The 21,384-nt window shown below is 39.4% G+C and overlaps 1 protein-coding gene and 1 long non-coding RNA gene across 8 annotated transcripts in view; both read right to left on the minus strand.

Annotated features, from left to right (window-relative positions):
* Positions 1 to 3,039: 3,039 nt before the first annotated feature.
* Positions 3,040 to 7,536, minus strand: LOC113617475 (uncharacterized). Of its 2 annotated transcripts, none has more exons than XR_003431667.1 (3): positions 7,496 to 7,536; positions 3,400 to 3,568; positions 3,040 to 3,249 (listed from the first exon to the last, which is right to left on the minus strand). It is a non-coding gene; the product is annotated as an uncharacterized LOC113617475 (long non-coding RNA). The 2 variants fall into 2 exon arrangements; XR_003431666.1 differs by having other exon boundaries at positions 7,487 to 7,527.
* Positions 7,537 to 7,735: 199 nt separating this feature from the next.
* Positions 7,736 to 21,384, minus strand: part of NLN (neurolysin) — a 100,475-nt gene continuing 86,826 nt past the window's right edge. For 5 of the 6 annotated variants that reach the window (XM_027100985.1, XM_027100990.1, XM_027100989.1 and 2 more), the window contains 3 exons: positions 21,194 to 21,322; positions 19,841 to 19,977; positions 7,736 to 9,701 (listed from right to left, as the gene is read on the minus strand). In XM_027100985.1, the coding sequence (XP_026956786.1) occupies positions 9,567 to 9,701; positions 19,841 to 19,977; positions 21,194 to 21,322 (401 nt within the window). In that variant the 3' untranslated portion in view covers positions 7,736 to 9,566. Of the gene's footprint in view, positions 9,721 to 19,840; positions 19,978 to 21,193; positions 21,323 to 21,384 lie in introns of all 6 variants that reach the window. The other variant, XM_027100986.1, reaches the window with a different exon arrangement.

The raw sequence follows: 21,384 nt of genomic DNA on the forward strand, positions 1-21,384 counted from the left end.
AAAAAAAAAAAAAAAAAAAAAAAAAAAAAAAAGAAATAATGCAATTTGCAGCAACATGGATGCAACTAGAGATTATCATACTAAGTGAAGTAAGTCAGAAAGAGAAAGACAAATACCATATGATATCACTTATATGTGGAATCTGAAATATGGCACAAATGAACCAATCTACAAAACAGAAACAGACTCACAGACATAGAGAACAGACTTCTGGTTGACAAGGGGGAGGGGGGTGGGGGAGGGATGGATTGGGAATTTTGGGTTAGTAGGTGCAAACTATTACATATAGAATGGATAAACAAGGTCCTACTGTATAGCACAGAGAACTATATCCAATATCCTGAGATAAATCATAATGGAAAAGAACAGGAAAAAGAATGTGTGTGTGTATATATATATATAAAACTGAGTCACTTTGCTGTACAGCAGAAATTAATACAACATTGTAAATCAACTATACTTCACTTTTAAAAAAAGGATAATTTCTGAGTTTTTTATGTTGATTATAGGTTCCTAGAGGGTTCAGCGACACCATTTTGTCCTTTTACTTATTGATTAGGCTGTTTAGGAATGTTAGAAACTGTTGTCGAGTTTGCCCAATAGCTCCTTTTATGCTTCCTCTAGTCTCAAGATGACAGCTAGATTTTTCTGGCACACACAGTAAAGGTCACCTTTGGTAATGTTCCATTAAAACATGACTACAGGGCTTCCCTGGTGGGGCAGTGGTTAAGAATCCACCTGCCACTTCAGGGGACGTGGGTTTCAGCCCTGGTCTGGAAAGATCCCACATGCTGCAAAATCCCACGTGCCGCGGAGTAACTAAGCCTGTGCACCACAACTACTGAGCCCGTGCGCCTAGAGCCCATGCTCCGCAACATGAGAAGCCACTGCAATGAGAAGCCCGCGCACCGCAGCTAGAGAATGCCCACGTGCAGCAATGAAGACCCAATGCTGCCAAAAAGAAAGAAAAGAAAAAAGAAAAAAAAGTCGGGGTCTTCACATGAGCTTTGGGGAGAAAAAAACATGACTACAAAACTTTTAATACATAACAGGTAATAAGGTAGTATTTAGGAGTTCCTTCTAATTCATACCTTGTATTATTAAAGCTTAGCAAGACCTGAAAAAATTTTGGTTTTAGATATTCTCCTATATTATTTTTGAAAAGTAAAACTTCCCCTACTCCTCTTGAATTATAATAATAGTTTGTTAATCAAGCAGGTCCTTGAAACACAATACTTTGTTCTCTCGAATATTAGTGCTCCCCCTTTGATGTCTAAAATTGCCCTGGCCTCTCAGCATTTACCCTCCGATAGACACATTTAAACTTCAGCCTCCACACCAACCACTGTCATTACCATCTCAAATATCATAAACCTCAATGCTCCTTGAGTGACACTTCCACCTCACTCTCTTCTGGCTACTTCCAGCTGACGGATTAGTGACCTTAACCCGGGAGAGTCAGTGTGTTCAGAGTGAGAAGTGTACCTTAGGCACATGATTCATTTTCTAATGTAATGACTTCATTTCTATTACCCCAGAGGAATGCAGCAGGCGTATTGACATTTTGTCTACTGGCACCACAGAAAACAGTATGTTCTTGAACTAACACACCCTGGCTGGATTCTGATAGGGCCCTGAGATATTTATTAGGTAGTCAGAGCGACTAATAAGATCTTTGTAGACTTTAACCCAAATACACAGCACCCTTATAACACAGGTTGGTTTTAACTAGGGAAAAGTTAAACTACGGCTTAAAAAGTTTAACCAGGGCTTAGTGATTTTTTTCCCCCTTAATCTGAACTTCAGCGGCTAAGGGTCAACCAGGTAGCAGTCTGGCTTTCCTGGAACAAGTTTGTAACCTTACTTAAAGTTTGGTTGATGAGTTATGCAAGAAGCCAAATCTTTGAGAGCTCTCATGTATTCTGCACAGACATATAAGGAGTTTCCACAATCAGGGGCCCCCCAAAGGAGGAAATGTCCTGGGGTGTATAAAAGCTTGAGACATGAAGTGTGAGAAATTTCTCTCTTGCCACCTGATCCCAGTTGGAAATTCACTGGCTAACTGTGTCACTGACAGAACAAAACAGAGGATAATAGCCTCTGGCTGAAGATTTTAAAATCGAAGCTGAGACAGAGTGGGCCATGTACATGTTTAGAACAGTGACTGCATTGTGAATTACAACAGAGGTCCCACTTATCAGTCACACAAACGTTTAAGACCACAGAAAGGCATCTGATTTGAGACAGGGATGACAGAATGGATCTTTTGGTTTTCCCCACTTTGCCCTGAATACAAAAGGACTGATGATGGCTTTGTTCTGGGATAAAGTCTTACATTCCTTTTGGGACCTACCCAATCATTAATAGAGAAAGAAAATTCCTGTCTGGAATCACTCCTACCATTTTCTAAAAGAAGTAACCTTTAGTCCTCATCACTCAATAGGGAAAGAAAGCAATATAAATGATGTCACACCAGATATTTTGCTTTGCTGGCTAATCACTTTTCCTCATTTATCTTTTGTGACTGCCTCAACGTTAAACAATTGTAGTAAACAGTATTAAGAAACAGGGCTCTAATTTGACAATATATGTCAACATTTAAAGTGTTTCTACCCTTTGAATCAGGAATTACACTTTTAAGAATTTAATAGCTAAATTGACAGATGTGTCCAAAGAGTGAAAACGACGTAAAAGTTCATCGACAGGGAATTGATTAAGTAAATTACTGTACATTTACACAAGGAAATGAGGTGTAAGTTGAAAGTCTAGTTCCAGTCCTTGTCACGAACCCTGGAACTCTGAAGTTTTTACAGTCTTTCATTGATCTAATGCTTAATTAGTTGCTATCCTCATATAAGGAGGTTACAAATAATAGACAGTGAGGGATTGAAGAGTTGGGTGCTTTTCCTTTGGCTCTTATTGGTAGTAAACAAACATTAACAACACTGATGGGAGAAGGAAGTAAGGAATCTTGACTAATTCTGGACCTTCTCTAAACAGCTCAATGGTCATCTTAGCCTGTCTTCTAGGATGTACCAATGCCTCTTGGGTATACAACATCTATCAGGTCAAGAAGAGTCCCACACTCATTCCTCTAATGGCTAGAGGTTTATACCCATTTAATCACAATACATAAAAATGGTTAAAGTGAACATTTTCATCTCTTATTTATGAGTTCTTTAGCCACAGAGTCTAAAAAACTCTTGGAAAACAGATAGAAGAACACCATTTAATCCCACTGTTGACATGCTGAAAAGAGAAAATCAACCATTATGTTAGAAATAAGTCTCTGGTGGCAGGTGGCATGGTAATTGTAAAATTTTGTGGCACAAAGTTCTAATTGTACAATGGAGTCAACCAGTGTTGGGGAAAAACAGCAGAAAAGCTTTTTAAACATACCTTTCTTTTATAATTTCTCGATGAATTATGAACTTAATTGCCTTCCTCATAAATTGTGAGCGACTTGAGTTCAAGGTTGTCTGTCATTTTTGTATCCTCATTACCAGGCACAGCACCTGATACATAATGGGTACTTTATAGTCTTCAAATTGAATTAAAAAACAAAAGTCTGAAAAAAATTAAGACAGTAGTTCTTAAAATTTTCTGATTAATGCTAGGGATCCTTTCCCCAGAAAAGTTGCACTTATCCATGTACACAAAAATTTCAACATAATTTCAGGGCAGTCATGGACATCTGTTCTCTTCCTCCTTTCGTAGATCTTCTAGGGAACCAGGGCTTTGACATTAAGAAATTCCGAGGTTTAGAACATAATTACAGAGAGAAGTGGAGGAATCTTTAGAAACACTCCCCACTCCTTAATTTTTCTTTTACAAAATGCATGTTTCTTCCATCTACTTCACACAGGAACTTTTTCAGTATACTAAGGAAAAGAGCCTCTTCTTGTGGAAGGTGTAAAAAGAATCTATGTAGTTTTAGATTCACTTGTAAATTAGGTATTTTGCAGTAGAAAAATGTATCCTTATATCAAAAAGTAATCTTAAAGAAGGTATGTTTACTTAACAAACATTTATGGCCTATTCCCTATGAGCCAAGGACTGTGGAGGACAGGGGATAGAAATAATGACCCAAAGAGATGGCAATGTGGTGGAATGCATGCATAATAAACTGGATATTTGAGTTAGATTTTTGCCTCTGTGTATGTGTGTGACGAAGATGGCAGTGGGTGGAAAGCACAGAGAGCAACTGTAAATTCTCTAAAAGGGAGAAAAAGAACCTTATTCATTCTGTGAGAGCTTTTGGTTTTCTTACGGTCAAATACGGCTCTTAACCTCCCATTCTCAGTTACCAGATTACCCACCAGAAAACTGATAATAATGTCTGGATAAACACTGGCTGATCATGAATGAGGAATAAGGCAATGCTTAAACTACATCCCTATAGTATAAAGGAGCTGCAATCATCTAAATGCCATTTCTAAGATCCAGCATTGTAAACATTTCTTTCACCTGAGTGATGTTTTTCTGATGATTATTTGTTGCATCTTAAACTTTGGAGGAGACCTCAAAGCTGATCTGGTATGAACATCTACTCAAAGGAGGAATTCCCTCTTTAACACTCCTGGCGGCCACAGGCTTTGTTTGAACACTCATTAATAGCAGCGGAATGTATTTGTAATCAACAATAATTATTAGAAACTGCTTCCTCATACTGAGCTAAAGTCTCCTTATATTTTCCAACCATTTCTCTAAAGCTTTGGCGCTTGAAACAGTGAAGAATAACTCTATTCTCTCTTCCCTATTCTTCAAGTATTTGAAAACAGTTATCATTTGTATGTCTGAATTCATCTCCAGATTGAATTTCCCTAATTCTTTCATGTATTGCTCTTGAGAAGTGTTTTCTAATCACCCTCCTTTTCCTACTCTTCCAAACATGGTAATACTTGGCCAAAGTCTGATTAAAATGCAACACCTCAATTAGAACACGATATTCTAGCCGTGATTGATCTTAACACATCGGAGTCCAGTGGGACTTTTCTTTTGATCTGGACACATTCTTCCATCAACCCACTTTTACAAGGCTTTAGTTCTCGCCTCCTGTCCTCTCCCAAGGTGTGCAGTACTGTGAGCTTATACTAGAACTTAGTCAAATAAAAATTTTAGTTTTTTTTTTTTTTCTTGAGTATACCACTATCAAGTCAGGTTTCCCCTCCTATCACCTTGGCAATGTAATGGGTCCAATTTCATCTTAAATTTGTCTCAGCACTGAAATAGTTTCAAATGTCATCATATGTAATCATTCCAGCTCTGTTATCTGTAAATTTGATAATACCTTCTATAGGATGCTTTATGTCTTCATACAAAGGACTGGAAATTTCCCTCAGTGCAATGTGAATCATTATTCAGCTCGTTCAGGTTGTTTCAATAGCTGGAAATCCAGCTGGCTAAAGATTATCCTGTCATATCCTTCATCTTAGCCTTAAAGACATCCATCTAGATGTCAAGTGTCTTGTTGGATTCAGTGAACACCATACCTTTAAACCATTCTAAGCCATACAGTGTCTCTGACAACAAATGCTAGTGACATTTTATCATGGCAGTAAAATTTCAGGTGAGCCCCCAAGCTGTATGCAATAAGCAGCTAGAATGGGTTTCAGCTCATATGGGCAGAAACAAGAGAGCCTGGGTCATATTTACCTCTCCCCTTGTACATACATAGTGGACCAGATGCACTGGACCTATATTTTATCAGGAAAGGGAACTACAAGGTAAATGCAGTGAAATAAAAACTCAAGAATCATTCACTGGAGAGGGGTGTTTGAAGGGTTGTTGTGTTCATTACCCCAATTTTTCAAAAAAAATTTTAACAAGTATGCATTTATATAGCATTATTGTGGGTATGTTGGAAAAGGCTACCTTAACCTAGTACTTAGATTTTATAACCTTTACCCTTTGCCTTGATACAGTTGGTACTAGATAATCACTTAGGTGGATTTGTTTCTAGTGGAAATTTCTCCATTAAAAATAAACTGAAAAAGTAAACTTCAGACATTGACTGCTTTTCAAAGAAAATGAAAGCATGTATGTCTTTTTTGCTTTTATTCTCATCAAGTGTTCATAAGAGAAGGCATATTCAATTTTGAAGGGCTATCCAGTTTCAGATGAGAGACATAACTGTAATAATGTTGTGTTGAGGGAAGAAAGAAACCTTGGTCATTGCATCTAGTCAGATGGGACAGGGTTTCTCTTTTAACACTCTTTGGGGATCAGCTAACTATGCCGAAACCCAATTTGGGGGATTAGTATTTTAATTAAATTTTCTTCAAGCATGAAAAATTCTTCTTTTAAATGACAGAAAAGGAAAAAATTAAAAATGGTCATAAACAAACCAGCAGATTCACTGGGGAGGCAGGATCACTATACACCTTAATTCCTACACAAAGGCTAAAGGCAAAATGGTAAAGTAGAAAGTTAAGTCATTCACTACTAATTAAGGTAAATTCCCTACAAATAAAAAATCATGGTATCAAAAACTTTTAAGAGCTGTTTTCTGCTATTTTTTTTGATTTTGGTCTCTTACACAATGCTGTTTGTCAGGTGTAAAGAGCTACCCTTCATCATAGTAGTTTAGAAAGGCAAGATTTTGGTGTAAATACTCTTCAAGAGAATTTTTGGTTCTTTATCTAGGTAACATGCAACATCTGTACTAGAGGAAAAAAAATCTATATTAGGTGGCATTACATTAGGACTTTTCTTTCTCTTCTCTGTAGCATCTTAAAATTAAACCTTTAGGAACCAAGCCTACCACACCTAAGATGTTTAAGAACTTGCCCTCAGTGAAATGACAACTGTCCTAAAACCTGAAACAGGCCCAAATCTTCTGGATCATTAAACAAGGAGACTTTATTATGTGTCAGTCCATAAATCTAAAGTGTAGGTTGGTGAATTACAATTTTTATAGTTTTCCACCATTCGGAATACTCACCGACACTCTATGTTCTGATCTAGGAAAAAAAGAAGCAGATGGATGGCCACATTCAAAAAGGCTTTAAAAAATATGTCCTTAGTTTTGAACTATGTTAGAGAATATTTCTTGATGAATATTTGATTTTATTGCTGTTCTTTGGTAGATTTTATTTTTAAAGATTTTTTTACTTTTTTATTGAAGTATAGTTCATTTACAATGTTGTGTTAATTTCTGCTGTATAGCAAAATGATTCAGTTATATATATATATATTCTTTTTTTTAATATTCTTTTCCATTATGGTTTATCATAGGATATTGAATATAGTTCTCTATGCTATACAGTAGGACTTTGTTGTTTATCCATTCTATATATAAAAGCTTACATCTGCTAACCCCAACTTCTCACTCCACCCCTCCCCCAACCCCCTCCCCCTTGGCAACCACCAGTCTGTTCTCTATGTCGGTGATTCTGTTTCTGTTTCATAGGTTCATTTATGTCATATTTTAGATTCCACCTATAAGTCATATTATGTGGTATTTGTCTTTGTCTTTCTGACTTACTTCACTTACTATGATAATCTCTAGTTGCATCCATGTTGCTGCAAATGGCATTATTTCGTTCTTTTTTATGGCTGAGTAGTATTCCATTGTATATATGTACCACATCTTCTTTATCCATTCATCTGTTGATGGACATTATGTTCTTCGGTAGATTCTAAATACTGGATGTGAACCCTAAATAAAAAGAACACCACAGCACTTTTGTTTTCATATGCATTTCAGTTTTAACATTAAAGTATGAAAGAAATGTGAGTTCATTCTCATGGATAATAATGTAATTTTATTGTGTGCAGCCTTTTTCACACCAAGTATTAGTTTTTCCATGTGAAATAAGTTAAGATTTAAAATGATAAAGTTATTGTTAAGGAGATGCATTGGGCGATAGAAAAAAGCTGAAGAGAGTTTTTGCCTGAAACTGGAAGACAGAACAGTCCGGAAAAAAACAAATGTGAGAAAAGTATCATACATTGCTCAGACCAACCCCCCCCCCCCAAAAAAAAAAAAAACCCAGCTTCACGGACCTGAGGTGGTGATGCTGAACAAATGTCAGGGAGAGAGGGCCAGGCAATTGTCTCAGAAGGGAGGGTGGGATTTCCTTGATGTTAAGGGTATTTGCTTGACAATAATAATCTGAATTTTCTTCTGTGTCTCTATAGCTCTTGATTTTTCCTGCTGTCTACAGTTTGACTATGCAGCATAATATTTTTTTTTTTTATTTAGCACAAAGTCCATTTGGACTAGAGAACGGAAAGGTTCTAATTTTGTTCCTGGCCAGCAAAGTCATACCTCAGGTACACACTGGACAACAATTAGAAGTCCTGTGAAGAATGCATACATTCAAAATTAGTTTTTTTTAATTAAAAAAAAAATTATCCTGTTTTGGTTTCTTCATTGAGTAGACTCCTAGAGGAAAAACAAGTACGTGAGTTTCCTGGTCTGCTGAAGAATTGGAATTTAGGCCCACGGTAAAGAGAATTAAAGTGATCCAAAGGTTCACTTACAATCACCAGACAAAATAAGCCATGGAAGAGCCTCCTTGCCATGGCAGAGCTGAAGCGCACATAACACTTGGGGCAGCCGTCCTCAAACACTTCTGTGCAGAACCCACTCCTCTCCTGGAGTTTCTGGACCCTTTATGCTCCATATCAGCTTCAGCTTTCTTCCTGTGGCACTCGGGATAGACCTTGTGACATGTCTACCTGCCACTTCGGGTGAGGGGTACAGTAAAGGAGGCAAAGTCCCTACCACTTATTAGAAACATGAGAAGAGAAAAATGTCCTTGGACTTGCTTTAGTGTTCTAATTGGCAAATATGCAGAAAGGCTGACACTCTTGTACGCTGAAGTGGAAATGAACCTCTAATCCAAGATCCAAAATTCTCTAACACAAGATATTAAAACCTGCAATATGCATTAAGTAATTTCAGCTAAAACTCATAATTTTCTGGTGTTCTCTGACTGGACGTTAGACAGAAAAGACTAAACCAACTGGAGCAACATTATTCAAGAGTGGCAGAAAGTTAGAAATCATGAGGCCTGAAATACAGATAAATGCATTACTGAGGCATATTCCCCTGGCCCTGAGATACGCAGGCAAAGAGGTGAGTCACACTTTACTGGGAGACAGAGTCAAAGTGGATGCAAGGCTCTGAGGCAATATTTAACAGAGGAACGTGGTGATTCATTTATCAGTTCAGAAATCCCAAGTACAAAACTTCAAGATATAAGAAGGATCAAAGTATATAATGTATATGATTCAATTTAAAAATTCTTAATTATAATAGTAATCTAGATTACAACAGTAAAAAAATCAAATTACATTCATATGAAACTTTTATAAAACGAAACCAAATCCATTTTTATGAAATTTTATAGTACAATTATTTTCTAATGGGTCTTTTTCTTAGGTCACCGTATTTATAATTCCATTTACATCTGTATAATTTTTGAAATCAAAAAACAAAAGGAAGTCAATAGAAATCTACATTTTCATTTGCAAAACTCCCTTCAGTTTCCAGGCCAGTAATACAAGATGATGTCAGCTTGTCCTCCAGACATGGACTGCTCCCAAAGATCCCCAGTTTACGGAGCATGCAGGCCTCTACTCATTAGGAACGCTTTTTGGTTTGGCTCTCGTTTCAAGAAATTCTGGAGCATGTCCATGCCGTCCATAGATCCCCCAGGTTTCAGGATTAGGTTTCTGTATTTCATTCCAACCTGATAAAATAAAACACGCCTAATAATTCATGGTTATAGCAATTTCCCAAATCTCTCGATACGAAAGAGAAGAGAAAAAGGGACTTCAGCTTTGTCTGGATGTTCTCCCTCATAGACTGCAGCTCTGCATTATTTATTTACTTCGGTAGCTAAGAGATCTGGAGCTTAGACCTCAGTCTTCCGCACTCCCCTTTATTGCTGTCTTGTCTCCTTAGACTCTCAGCAGCATGTTGACTATGTGAGCAAACAGACAAACGAAAAATAGCCAAATGGAAGACAGAACAGGCTCCTATTTGCCATCCCATCCCAAATGCGATTTCAAAAGGGTTAGTAAAGCAAGTGTTCAATTAGGCTACAAATAGGGGTTCAGTATACTTGGAAACAGTAGCCCAGCTACTGTCAAAATGGCTTCTGCTATATTTTTATGAGGGGCTCATTAAAAAAACCCTTTTTACTTATGGGGTAAGGCAACAGCACATGTCCCGTGGTATAGGGTAGGACATTTCTGTGGGCCCAGCATGGGGAAGGAGGACCTTTGCAAAGTTTTCTTTGGGGACAAGGTCTGGAATTTTAAAACACATCATAGTTCCTCTGCCTTTATTTACACACATACATGAGCAGATAAAGCAAACAACTGTAATTCAGTATCAGCATTATTCAATATTTTCACTTCCTTTTCACCGTCCTTTTAGGAAAGAAAGACAAGACAATTCAGTGAAGCCTAATTCTAAATCTACGCATAAAATAGTTCACAGAGTAACACTCAAATTTATATCCATTATATCATTTGAACAGTCATTAATAGTCTCTCCAAGTACATAAATAGCTTGAGAATTTCTGGAGACAAAAGTAATCTCATTTTTGACTTATGACAATGATTCTGCTTGGTACAACCATCAGAGATAAGTCTAGTCAAACTGTTAAAGAAAATAAAATGTTGATGAATGAAATCCACCAGGTTAGATACAAAACTACTTAATGTTTTACAAGGGTCATGAAATCAAAACTTTCCGGGTTATCTTTCAGTTATAAACAGAAATAATCTTCAACTTATTAATGATCTACAGGCGAAGAGCTAACTTCACCGATGGGCCTTCATCAGGAGTAAACAATTAGTCAAAGTTACTTCCTATAAACTCTAGAGAGCACTGTCCAGTACAAATATAATGTGGTCCATATATAGCTTTAAATGTTCTAGTAATTGCATTAAAAAAGGGAGGAAAATAGGTAAAATTAATTTTAATAAAATATTTTATTTAAACCAGTATATCTATAATGTTATCATTTCAACATGTATCAATATAGGCTGCTATTGAGATTTATTTTTTATGTCTTCAAAATCTAGTGTGTTTTTTACATTTACAGCACATCTCAATTCAATTCTTCAGTAGCACTGGCCACATTTCAATGGCTCAGTAGCTACATGTGGCTATTATACAGGTCTGGGGCCTAGCAAGTAGCAATCTTGTTGCCTTATTTACAAGCTTTGAGTAAATTTTCTTAAAAAGTGCGGGCCTGTAATCACTGATATTGGACTTCCTGAAAACCCTGGTAATGACAGTTTAGAGCTAGATCTAATTTTGTTTAGGAAGAAAAAAAAAGATGTGTCATTTCTTGCTTGGTCTGCATCAATTAATTACTGTTAGAGTAGCGATCTAGAACCTAAAATATGAGTGATGGCTATTCTCATCATGGACTTTATTATTCTAAGAAGTAGCAGATCAGAGCTCTTGAGCCCAACACAGCTTACCCCACTTCCCTTTCTTTCAATCCCCAATGTGTCTAAATTTGACCAGTGTTAGATTAGTGGGTGGGGCAAGGAAGGGCAGTTATCTCTGGACAAAGCAGTATAGGAAGAACTTAGAAAATGTGAATTAAATTGATCTGAATGATAAAAATATTTTAAACCACTTATTACGGAAAAATTTTGAATATATACTAATAGTAGAGAGAACAGTATAGTGAACCCTCTTGTACCTATCATGTAACCTCAATTATTAATATTTACCTGCAGAAATTCTTAATGCTCAAGATCTGAGAGTCTTTTATTTAGTAAAAAGACATATTTCATTGCACAAATATTATAGGAACAGTAATGAAAATTTAAATAAAGTAAAAAAAATGATCACCAAAATGTGGACATCTGCCAGAATATTCTCATTTTGTACAGAGAGCTGTAAATGTTGGTAGTAAAGAAAAGCAAGCGTTAGAGGAGCTGCACGTTGCTGTGAAGAGCCAGCTCATGCCTCCTCTGCCGTAAAGTCACTGTGGAGCAGGGCACTGTTTGGTCTCACAATATGTGGCTCAGGGCAGTGCAAGTCCTCCCCTGTTTATAGCTCCAAACAAGTTAATTCAATTTCCTGAATTACAGAGCAATTGTCTTTTAATAGTTTCATTTCCTTTGCAATGAAGTTTGGAGAAGAGTTTAAGAGTCATTTTGGTAATCGGATCTTGCTTTTCTTTAAAAAAAAAAAAAAAGTTAAGCAAATTTGTGTGTTAGGAAGGTACCGGCTTCTCTGGGTGAGAGAACACTGTTTGGGAGACATATGCCACAGGTGGAAGGAGTCTTTACTGTGAATTTTTCTACTCTGTTTATATAATTAAGGAACTGTAACTGTGAGCAAAGCAGGAAGAGAAGCTCTAAGGCAACCACTACAAGTTTTCATGCTAAAAAAATTGTTCAGGGGGATCTGCATAGCGTAGGAGCTCCTATTAGTTCAGGGAAGGAAAATCAGCATCAGTCACTTCTGTGGTTTTTACTCCTGGAAGGTTAACATGTGTCTTTTGGCAACTGTGCAAGTCCTCTCTAACACTGATGTCTTCTTTCCTTCTTTTCTTTATCTATTTATTTATTTTTATCTATTTATTTTTAAAACTTTATTTATTTTTGGCTGCGTTGGGTCTTTGTTGCTGCACGCCGGATTTCTCTAGTTGCGGCGAGCGGAGGCTACTCTTCGTTGCGGTGTGCGGGCTTCTCCTTGCGGTGGCTTCTCTTGTTTCGGAGCATGGGCTCAAGGTGTGCAGGCTTCAGTAGTTGTGGCATGTGGGTTCAGTAGCTGTGGCTCACGGGCTCTAGAGCGCAGGCTCAGTAGTTGTGGCGCATGGGCTTAGCTGCTCCGCGGCATGTGGGATCTTCCCAGACCAGGGCTCAAACCTGTGTCTCTTGCATTGGCAGGAGGATTCTTAACCACTGTGCCACCACGGAAGTACCTCTTTTTCTTTCTTTAAAAATGTTCAGATGATTGATTGATTGATTGCCATGCCATGCAGCAATGTGGGGTCTTAGTTCCCTGACCAGGGATCGAACCTGTGCCCCCTGCAGTGGAAGCATGGAGTCCTAACCACTGGACTGCCAGGGAATTCCCCAACACTGATGTTTTCTAAAGCAGGATCAGGAGTTTTGGAGTCAGGCCCAGGTTTGAATCTCGGCTTCATTATCAGCTATGTGGCCTTGGGCCTTGGTTTCCTTATCTGTAAAGTGGGAACATGCCTACCTCCCTCAGTGTATGAGGAATTAGAGGAGATGATTTTAGTACCTTGCCTGCTGCCTAGAATCATTCCTGCCATATGCTGGTATTCAATAAACCTGAGTAGTCATCCATCCCTCCTTTCATTTCCCTTCTCCTCACACCGCCCCTAAGTTCAGTCACTTATACACAGCCAGGGAAACAAATGCATTCCTGTTTTCAGCATTTCCTTAAAATTAGTTCTGTCTCCTAATAAAGCTAGAAAAAAGCACAAGAGATTTCATCTCCACTATTAGTATAAAATAGAATATATAGTTCAGTAGGAATACTAAGAAGAGACAAGGCACTCATTTTATGCAAGAATCTATGCCCTTTATTTGAGGTAATATTTTAAGAGCAATCATAATTATCCGAATGAAGGACACCCATCATCTACCAACAATGAGAACACATAAATTGGGAAACAGATTGGGTCTCCTGCCATCTCTGGCTTCTCTGAAGGAGCACATGCAAGCTCCCACAGCCTTCCAACCCTCCCTTCTTTCTCCTTCCTCTTGTGACAGACTATAGGGAGTGGAGCCAGGTATCTCCTTCCGATGCTGAGTAACAGGCAACAGGGCAGAAAGCATCCGCCCAAGGACAGGTGATGACGATCAGGTATCTCCCAGCCTCACCAGCCCGCTTTTAAAGTGGACTTTGAAACCTTTCCTTCCGCAACTCATCTGTAAACTTTCCAACAGCACATACTTTGTTTTTTTATGAGAGACGGTGGGGAGGTTGAGGGCAGAAAAAGAATACCTTTGACAACAAACAGGAAGGAGGGAGAGAGTGAAAGATTGGTGGTGACGGAAACAAAGAATGGTGGTAGGAATCTTCCCTTGTGTGAAAGAGGTCTTCTGGAAACCTTAAGCGAAGTTTCAATTTGTGAGGATGGAAGAATAAATAACTATGGGGAGGGAGGAGATCTGGACAAAAAAGGAAGGGAAGTCGTGTGTAGTAGGGGGACAGAAGAGTGGAAGCAGTTGGAGCAACTACCAGTTGGGCCCAATAATAGTTAAATGTTCTGAAGCAGAGGACGAACACCAAGATGAACAAAACAGTTCCTATTACAAGAGCCTTATGATCTAGGAGGTGAGATAAAGAAATAGACAATTAACAAAGCAGATTATTAGAGCTCTAAGAGAAACACAAAGAAGGGCTGTAGGAACACAAAAAGGAAGAAAAACTGCTTCCAGCTGGTTGGGATTCAAGGCTTAGAAGGTCTGGCATTGTAAATATTCAAGAAGTAGGTTGGAAATCAATCCCATTTCCTTCCTTTGTCCCTTAAATCAGGCAAAATTTAATGCTGTTAGAAAAGGTTGAAGTGTAAGAAAAATCAGCTTTGGGGTGGTAGATCGGGGAAGCTGAAGCAGAATTTAATCCATTTGTAAGGACTGTCAGGAGAGGAATTTCATATTCTCTCTTAGCAACATATTATAGCAGGAACTGGTCCTAGGATTCTGTTTGAAGGGTCCTGGAATACTTAGCTTTATAAAACACTTTCTGTCAGGTAATTCTTTTTCTTGTTTAACCAAGATTCTTCCTATGTTTCTGTGTCTGTTATTGCATGTAAGATCTAGCTCCTTCCATATGGCATTGTGGATAGTTACACTTAACTGTCTTGACTTTCTCAGTATTCCTTTCTGCATGTGATACTTGTTTGTATTTCTTCTTCACTGATGGAAAAAAACGAAGCTTAGCAATTACTCTAAATGCAGAAGAGGAGGAACATCATTCTAGCGCAACAATATAATTGCCTTTGAATCCACAATGTCTATTAACTTTTAGGAAATTTTCCCACAATGAAGTTGCCTTATAAAAAGAAATGGCCCAGGCTTCCCTAGTGGTGCAGGGGTTAAGAATCCGCCTGCCAGTGCAGGGGACACGGGTTCGAGCCCTGGTCCGGGAAGATCCCACATGTCACCGAGCAACTAAGCCCGTGTGCCACAACTACTGAACCTGTGCTCTAGAGCCCACAAGCCACAACTACTGAAGCCCGTGTGTCACAACTCCTGAAGTCTGCGCTCCTAGAGCCCGTGCTCCACAAGAGAAGCCACCACAGTGAGAAGCCTGCACATCGCAATGAAGAGTAGCCCCCACTTGCTGCAACTAGAGAAAGCCCGCCCACAGCAACGAAGACCCAATGCAGCCAAAAACAATTAATTAATTTATTTATTTTAAAAAAAGAGAAAAAGGGCTTCCCTGGTGGTGCAGCGGTTGAGAGTCCGCCTGCCGGTGCGGGGGACGCGGGTTTGTGTCCCAGTCTGGGAGGATCCCGTGTGCTGCGGAGCGGCTGGGCCCGTGAGCCATGGCCTCTGAGCCTGCGCGTCGGGAGCCTGTGCTGCGCAACGGGAGAGGCCACAGAGGTGACAGGCCCGCGTACCACAAAAATAAATAAATAAATAAAGAGAAAAAAAGAAATGGCCCTAGTTAAAATGCCCTTATTCTTGCAACACTATGATTAGCTGCTAGATTTTGAAACTACATTTGGCAATCTTAAAGGGCTCCTGAAAGAGCTAGAGTTTGCTGGAAAAGTGTTACTCCCAAGCAGCTCCCTTCCATAGTTATTTAAGAGATGAGTTGGAAAAGTAAAAGGTATGTCTGTTGAGACAACTTCTCCATGTTTACTAGAAACGAAGGCTTTAGGTAATATTTAACAAACTGATTAAACAGTCAAGATGTTACACCTATTTACTATGAAGAACATAGAAAATTACAGATAAAACCAGAGGTAGCAAACTTTTAGGCTATTACAGGTAAGTGGCCAGTTCTAACACTTTGATAGAGGCCATCGAAACAATAAAAACGATTGTACTGTAAAATATTCTATTGCTAACATTTGATATTCAGAAGCCTGCAGGTTTGTATTTGACCCTTCCCATTACTGTTTTCCCAGTGAGTAGCACACTTTCTATAGTTCTGCTTGCTAAGATCTGAAATGGTTCTCAACCAGTCCCTGGGCTTTGCAGGATGGTAAGAGGTTACAGAGGGAGGGCCTGGAGGTGTTCTTTTGTCGATACTAATGACCATGAACAATAATGTCAACAATACATCATCTTTCAGCCCCGAGCCTCTCTAGAGCTGGGGACTAAGAATAGCAGGCACTGACTCCTTGAAGGGGCATTCTGCTATCTTCTCAAAATGCTCCAAATATACACTAGGGAGTGTGAGGGACCTTGAGACAACAAAGTCTGCATGATATATTGTGACTGATCTGATTCCCATGACTTCAGATCAAATTCAGTATTTCTTTATACCACAAAAATTCTTTCCCTTCATCACAACATAGTTGTAATAATGACTGAAGTTTTTTGTAGAACAGGATTGTTATTCCAAAGTGTTAATTTTAAATAAATGGATATTTAAATTGTGTATATTGGGTGTTATTTTAGAGCAAACATTTGTAAAAATAAAAAAAAAAATTAAAACAAAACCAAACAAGCAGTACACTGTAGGAGGGTATAGAATGGCTATTTAAAAAGCTGTTCCTGGGCTTCCCTGGTGGTGCAGTGGTTAAGAATCCACCTGCTATGCAGGAGACACGGGTTCGAGCCCTGGTCCAGGAAGATCCTACATGCCGCAGAGCAACTAAGCCTGTGCGCCACAACTACTGAGCGTGAGCTCTAGAGCCTGCGAGCCACAACTACTGAAGCCCGTGCGCCTAGAGCCCGTGCTCTGCAACAAGAGAAGCCACTGCAGTGAGAAGCCTGCACACCACAACGAAGAGTAGCCCCCGCTCGCCACAACTAGAGAAAGCCCGCGTGCAGCAATGAAGACTCAATGCAGCCAAAAATAAATAATTAATTTAAAAAATAAAAAAATAAAAAGCTATTCCCATAACTGCCACTGCAGTGAAGAGCGTGAGGATGGGTGCAATGGGATTCTCCTTGGCCACTGGAGCCAGACTCACTATTGCTGTGACAGCAGGGGAGCAAGAAATGACGATATTCCAGAGTATTTAATAGGAAGGAAAAAAGAAGGGATTAAAGCCAGCTTCCTGGCATAAGATGAGTAATAATACATAGTACAGCTGAATTCAGAATTTTAGTAAAACTGAAAACTGTTTTTAACCTCACAAGGCAACAACTCCAAGTTGTAGGGAATCTTGCTTTCTCCACATTCAACCCAGCCCTTTTGTCTGAATTAAGAGTAGCCTGGCTGCCTGCCAAGCTGTGAAGCCTGAGATAAAAGGAGGTACATAGAAGCATAATGGCAGGGATGGCTCCTGCTGGACCTGCAAGTTCCTTGGGATCCACTGGGATCAGTACTTTGGCTGTTACCTTGACAGCGGGAAGAAGAGAGGAGACAGTGGAGGCTCCTGGGGATGTAGTCATGTGAGCGGACCAGGGGCGGTGAAAGAGGTGCTGTAGCAATTACGCCAGGAAGCCTCGCCAACTACTAAGAGTGAGTGGAGGTCGTAATTGTACCTTTGCATATCTGGACCTTGTGTCTCTCTAAACATTGTTTTCTGATTTCTACAATAATTCATGCTCTATGTAAAAATATGAAAAAGCTCCATAAAAAGTACAGAAAAATATTTAATACTCAGAAACTTACCACTCAGAGATAACAATTGACAACATTTTGATGTACTTTTTTTTCCTGAATGCATATTTTAAAATCAAAATTCGCATTCTATGGTGTAAAATATTTTATAACCTGATTTTTTTCATTTTGTATAATAGTTATATTAAACATTCCAGACACAAGAAAAAGCTTATTGAAACCCTTACCCCATGCCCAAGTTCACTCTTCTGTTCAGAGAATGGAAATATCACTTCTGGTTTCGATGATCTGGAAGATTTCATTTGAATAGGGCCTTTATGAATGGTACGATTTTGGAGAGGCACAGACAAGGAAGGCATACGTTTTAGGTGGAAGAAGTACAATGAATAAATTTGTGAAGGAGGAAAGACACAAGGGAACATACAAATTTGGCTGACACACTGCGAGTTCTGGGAAGTGCAGAGGGATTTGTTTGCTAAGCTAAGGGCTGTGACAAAGAGAGGAATACCAAGAAGCATAAAGTAAAACAAAAGGTAGATGAGGGCCTTTGGGAGCTGGCGATTGGATCATCAGTAGTAGGTAACTCTGGAGGGAGGGTAACTTTCCAGTTCAGTTGGTGGAGGCAAAAGCCGGGAAACAGAGGTTTGCAGAAACTGTTTCTTACACCAAGAGAGTAGGCTGTGAAAGGAAGAACAACTGAGTAGTAGCACTGAAATTATCAGAGTCAGTGGTAAGTTTTTTTCCTGAGATGGCAAACCAGTAAGTCTTAGTATTATAGACATGTCTCCTGAGACAGGAGGAAAGAAGATAAATATTGAAGTACAGAAAGAGAAAGAAAGATGAAGGTACTCACTGTCAATAATCTTAATGTTCTTAGTAGAGAGGAGAGAGCATTTGCTGAGAGAGAGAGAGAGGGTGGGGACCCCAATAAGGTAAGTAGAGCAGGACTGTGGAGTCACACTGGGCGTCCAGTGCAGTTCGACAGCATGACTGCAGTGGGGCATTAAGTGGAGCCGCAAGATCTTCCCCAGAAGACTGAATTCCAAGGTCACCATCTCTAAATGAGATGGTAGAGGAATCCAGGGCTGGGCACTGGCTGAAGGTCATGCAGGAGTCAGGGTATTTATGAGAACAAGTTAGTGGTTGATCGTTTTAAGTGGGGTGGCCAGGGAATAGAAAGAGACTTACAGGGACCTAACAGCCTGGGTAGGGTGGGACTGAAGATGCAGGGATTGGAAAGGTTAGTCTATAGAATGTAAGTGTCCTGGAGGTGGTGTTTTGGGGGCGAAGGGCTGGGGGAAGGGACGGTGGCCCAAATTACATCAATGTCTTTCAGTGCATATGTGTAAGGTAGTATGCAATAAAGTCTGGAGAACAGATCAGTTGGTTGAAATAAGCACAGAGAACCTGATTTTGATAATTTGTTCTTCTAATTTCTAAATAAAACAGAATGAAAAACACACTGGAAAATCCATCAGCCCTAGAAATAATCTGACAGCTGAGTCTTCAGCAAGAGTGGAGACTGTGAGGGACTGTAACTCAGGAAGGTTTGGCTGGCAGCCACCTGGCAGTGAATTCACTGTACTCAGAAAGGAATGGCTCAGGTTAATGAAGCAGCTTAAATTACTTAAAGGCATTTAGGTTACAAACCATGTAGTAGGCGGCGCATGCCAATCACAGAAAGAAGGGTGCCTTCCACAGCAAATATATAATGAAAGTGTGTAGAGTATATCAAAACATAGGCAGACCATTTATATCAGGAAGGAGTTTACCTTTCTTTCCCAACCTCCTATAAAACTAAAACACTGTATGGCACATGACAAAACTGGCAGCTATAAATGCTCAAATGCATAAACAAAGCTTTGAATTTTAATTATGCAATATATTGGAATGTTAATAAGCAAGAAAATGCAGTAGGGTTTTTCTTTAACTTAGAGGATTAATCACTTACACAAAGCAACTTAATGATGTATGATGATGTGAGAAGATGCCAGACTTTCAAGTTAAGATTTGTTATCAGATCTCTTACTCTAAAAGTCTAGGTGTAATAAATATTTTTTTTTACTAGGAGTTAAAGGGGAGGGGGCAACTACAGAAGTAACAAAAGGAGGAAAAAAAATACAATACCTCTGGATTCATTATCCCTTCTTTTTTAAAACAGCTGTAAAACATGTCCATGGAAAATACTTCACTCCAAAGATATCCGTAATATTGGCCATCATATCCCCCTGCCAAATGTCCAAAAGTTGCTGGCATATTTGTGCCTTTAAAGAAAGATACATTTCAATCAGTGTGATGGCAAATGTTAAATAGCAGGGTCTCAGCTAGCTAAGGTTTCCCTATGGGGAGTCCAGCTGTGGGAGGAGACAGTGGTAGGTCCTCACCTCTAGTACTCCCTGCGTTTATGGGTGCCGTTGGCCAAGATGTTTACATACTTCTCTCCTATGACAGCTCCGCCTCAGAGCTGGTTTCGGCCCTAAGCTCTGGAATGCCTAACAATAGTTTCAGAGGTTTTGTCCACACCTATCAGACAACTCGCTCCTTTCTTATCCCTTAGACACATATGTGTCTTACAAATACTCTAATAATATTAAGCCTACTCTTTGTCACACCTATTTATATCTGAAACAGTATCAGTATGGCACTTATTTGAGGTTCATAATTACTGAAAAAGAACTCTTTACATGAAGAGCTAAAAAGGTCTTACCAATTCAATCTACCTCTAGGGCTACTTTACAAAAGGATTTTGTCCAAGTGGCCTGAGGCACAAAGTTGCTGTTCAGCCTACTAGAAACAGATCACAAAAGGAAGCGAGGAGCCTGGATGAACTCAATGGGCTATTCTGACCTTTAATATGGGTATAAATGTGACTGATTCAATTAAACAACAATTTCTTTGATAGAAAAAACTCACCTTTCCAACTACGTATACACGTACAGCTACATGTTTGCTTAAAATATACAAATATAAATGTAACATAGCATATGTCTGAGCATCTCCCACCCACTCACACGAATCTCATAAATAATACCAGGTTAGAAACTGCTGGTCAAACTGCCTTAACTGACCTCAGAAGCAGAATCAGACACAAGGTAGAAGCTTGCGCCTTTCTCTCAAACTGCCCCTTCTGGCAACATCTTACCGAAACCCTAGGGAAGTCATGGTGCACACAGGGAGGGCAGAGCCAGGCGGTGCTGCCAAACAGGAGTGGCGTTCTCTGCTCTGGGGTGGAGGCCGACTGCTCACGCCTGATCACACTAAAATGCTGCAAAGCTGGCGCCGCCTCCCCGTCAAGCACATTTGGACAGGATAACTCTGAGGACAGAGTATGCTGACCTGAAAGTCATGGTCTGATTTCAGAAATCAGAAGCAAATTATATTAGGCAAACTGCCTGACAAACTCTACCTTCTCTGGCAGTGTTAGGAGTATACCCTGTGCTTCACAGGAAGCGTGAACTTTTAGTGATCGTATTTACGTACCTGGAGTAGCTGCAACACCTAAAATTTCTGTGCAGTATTTGGCATATTCACTTGCAGCATCCAGCGAAGTGTTCGTATGGAGAGACTGATCAACTTTGCTCAAAACAATCTGGCGTAAGGTCAGGAGACCTAATAACATAAGAATGTTGGACATGTTTTGGAGAAGAGAGAACTACGTGTTCTAATCATAC

Source organism: Aethalodelphis obliquidens, unplaced genomic scaffold, assembly GCF_003676395.1.
Source record: "Aethalodelphis obliquidens isolate GAN/ISIS:26980383/991018 unplaced genomic scaffold, ASM367639v1 scaffold4, whole genome shotgun sequence".
NCBI lineage: Eukaryota > Metazoa > Chordata > Mammalia > Artiodactyla > Delphinidae > Aethalodelphis > Aethalodelphis obliquidens.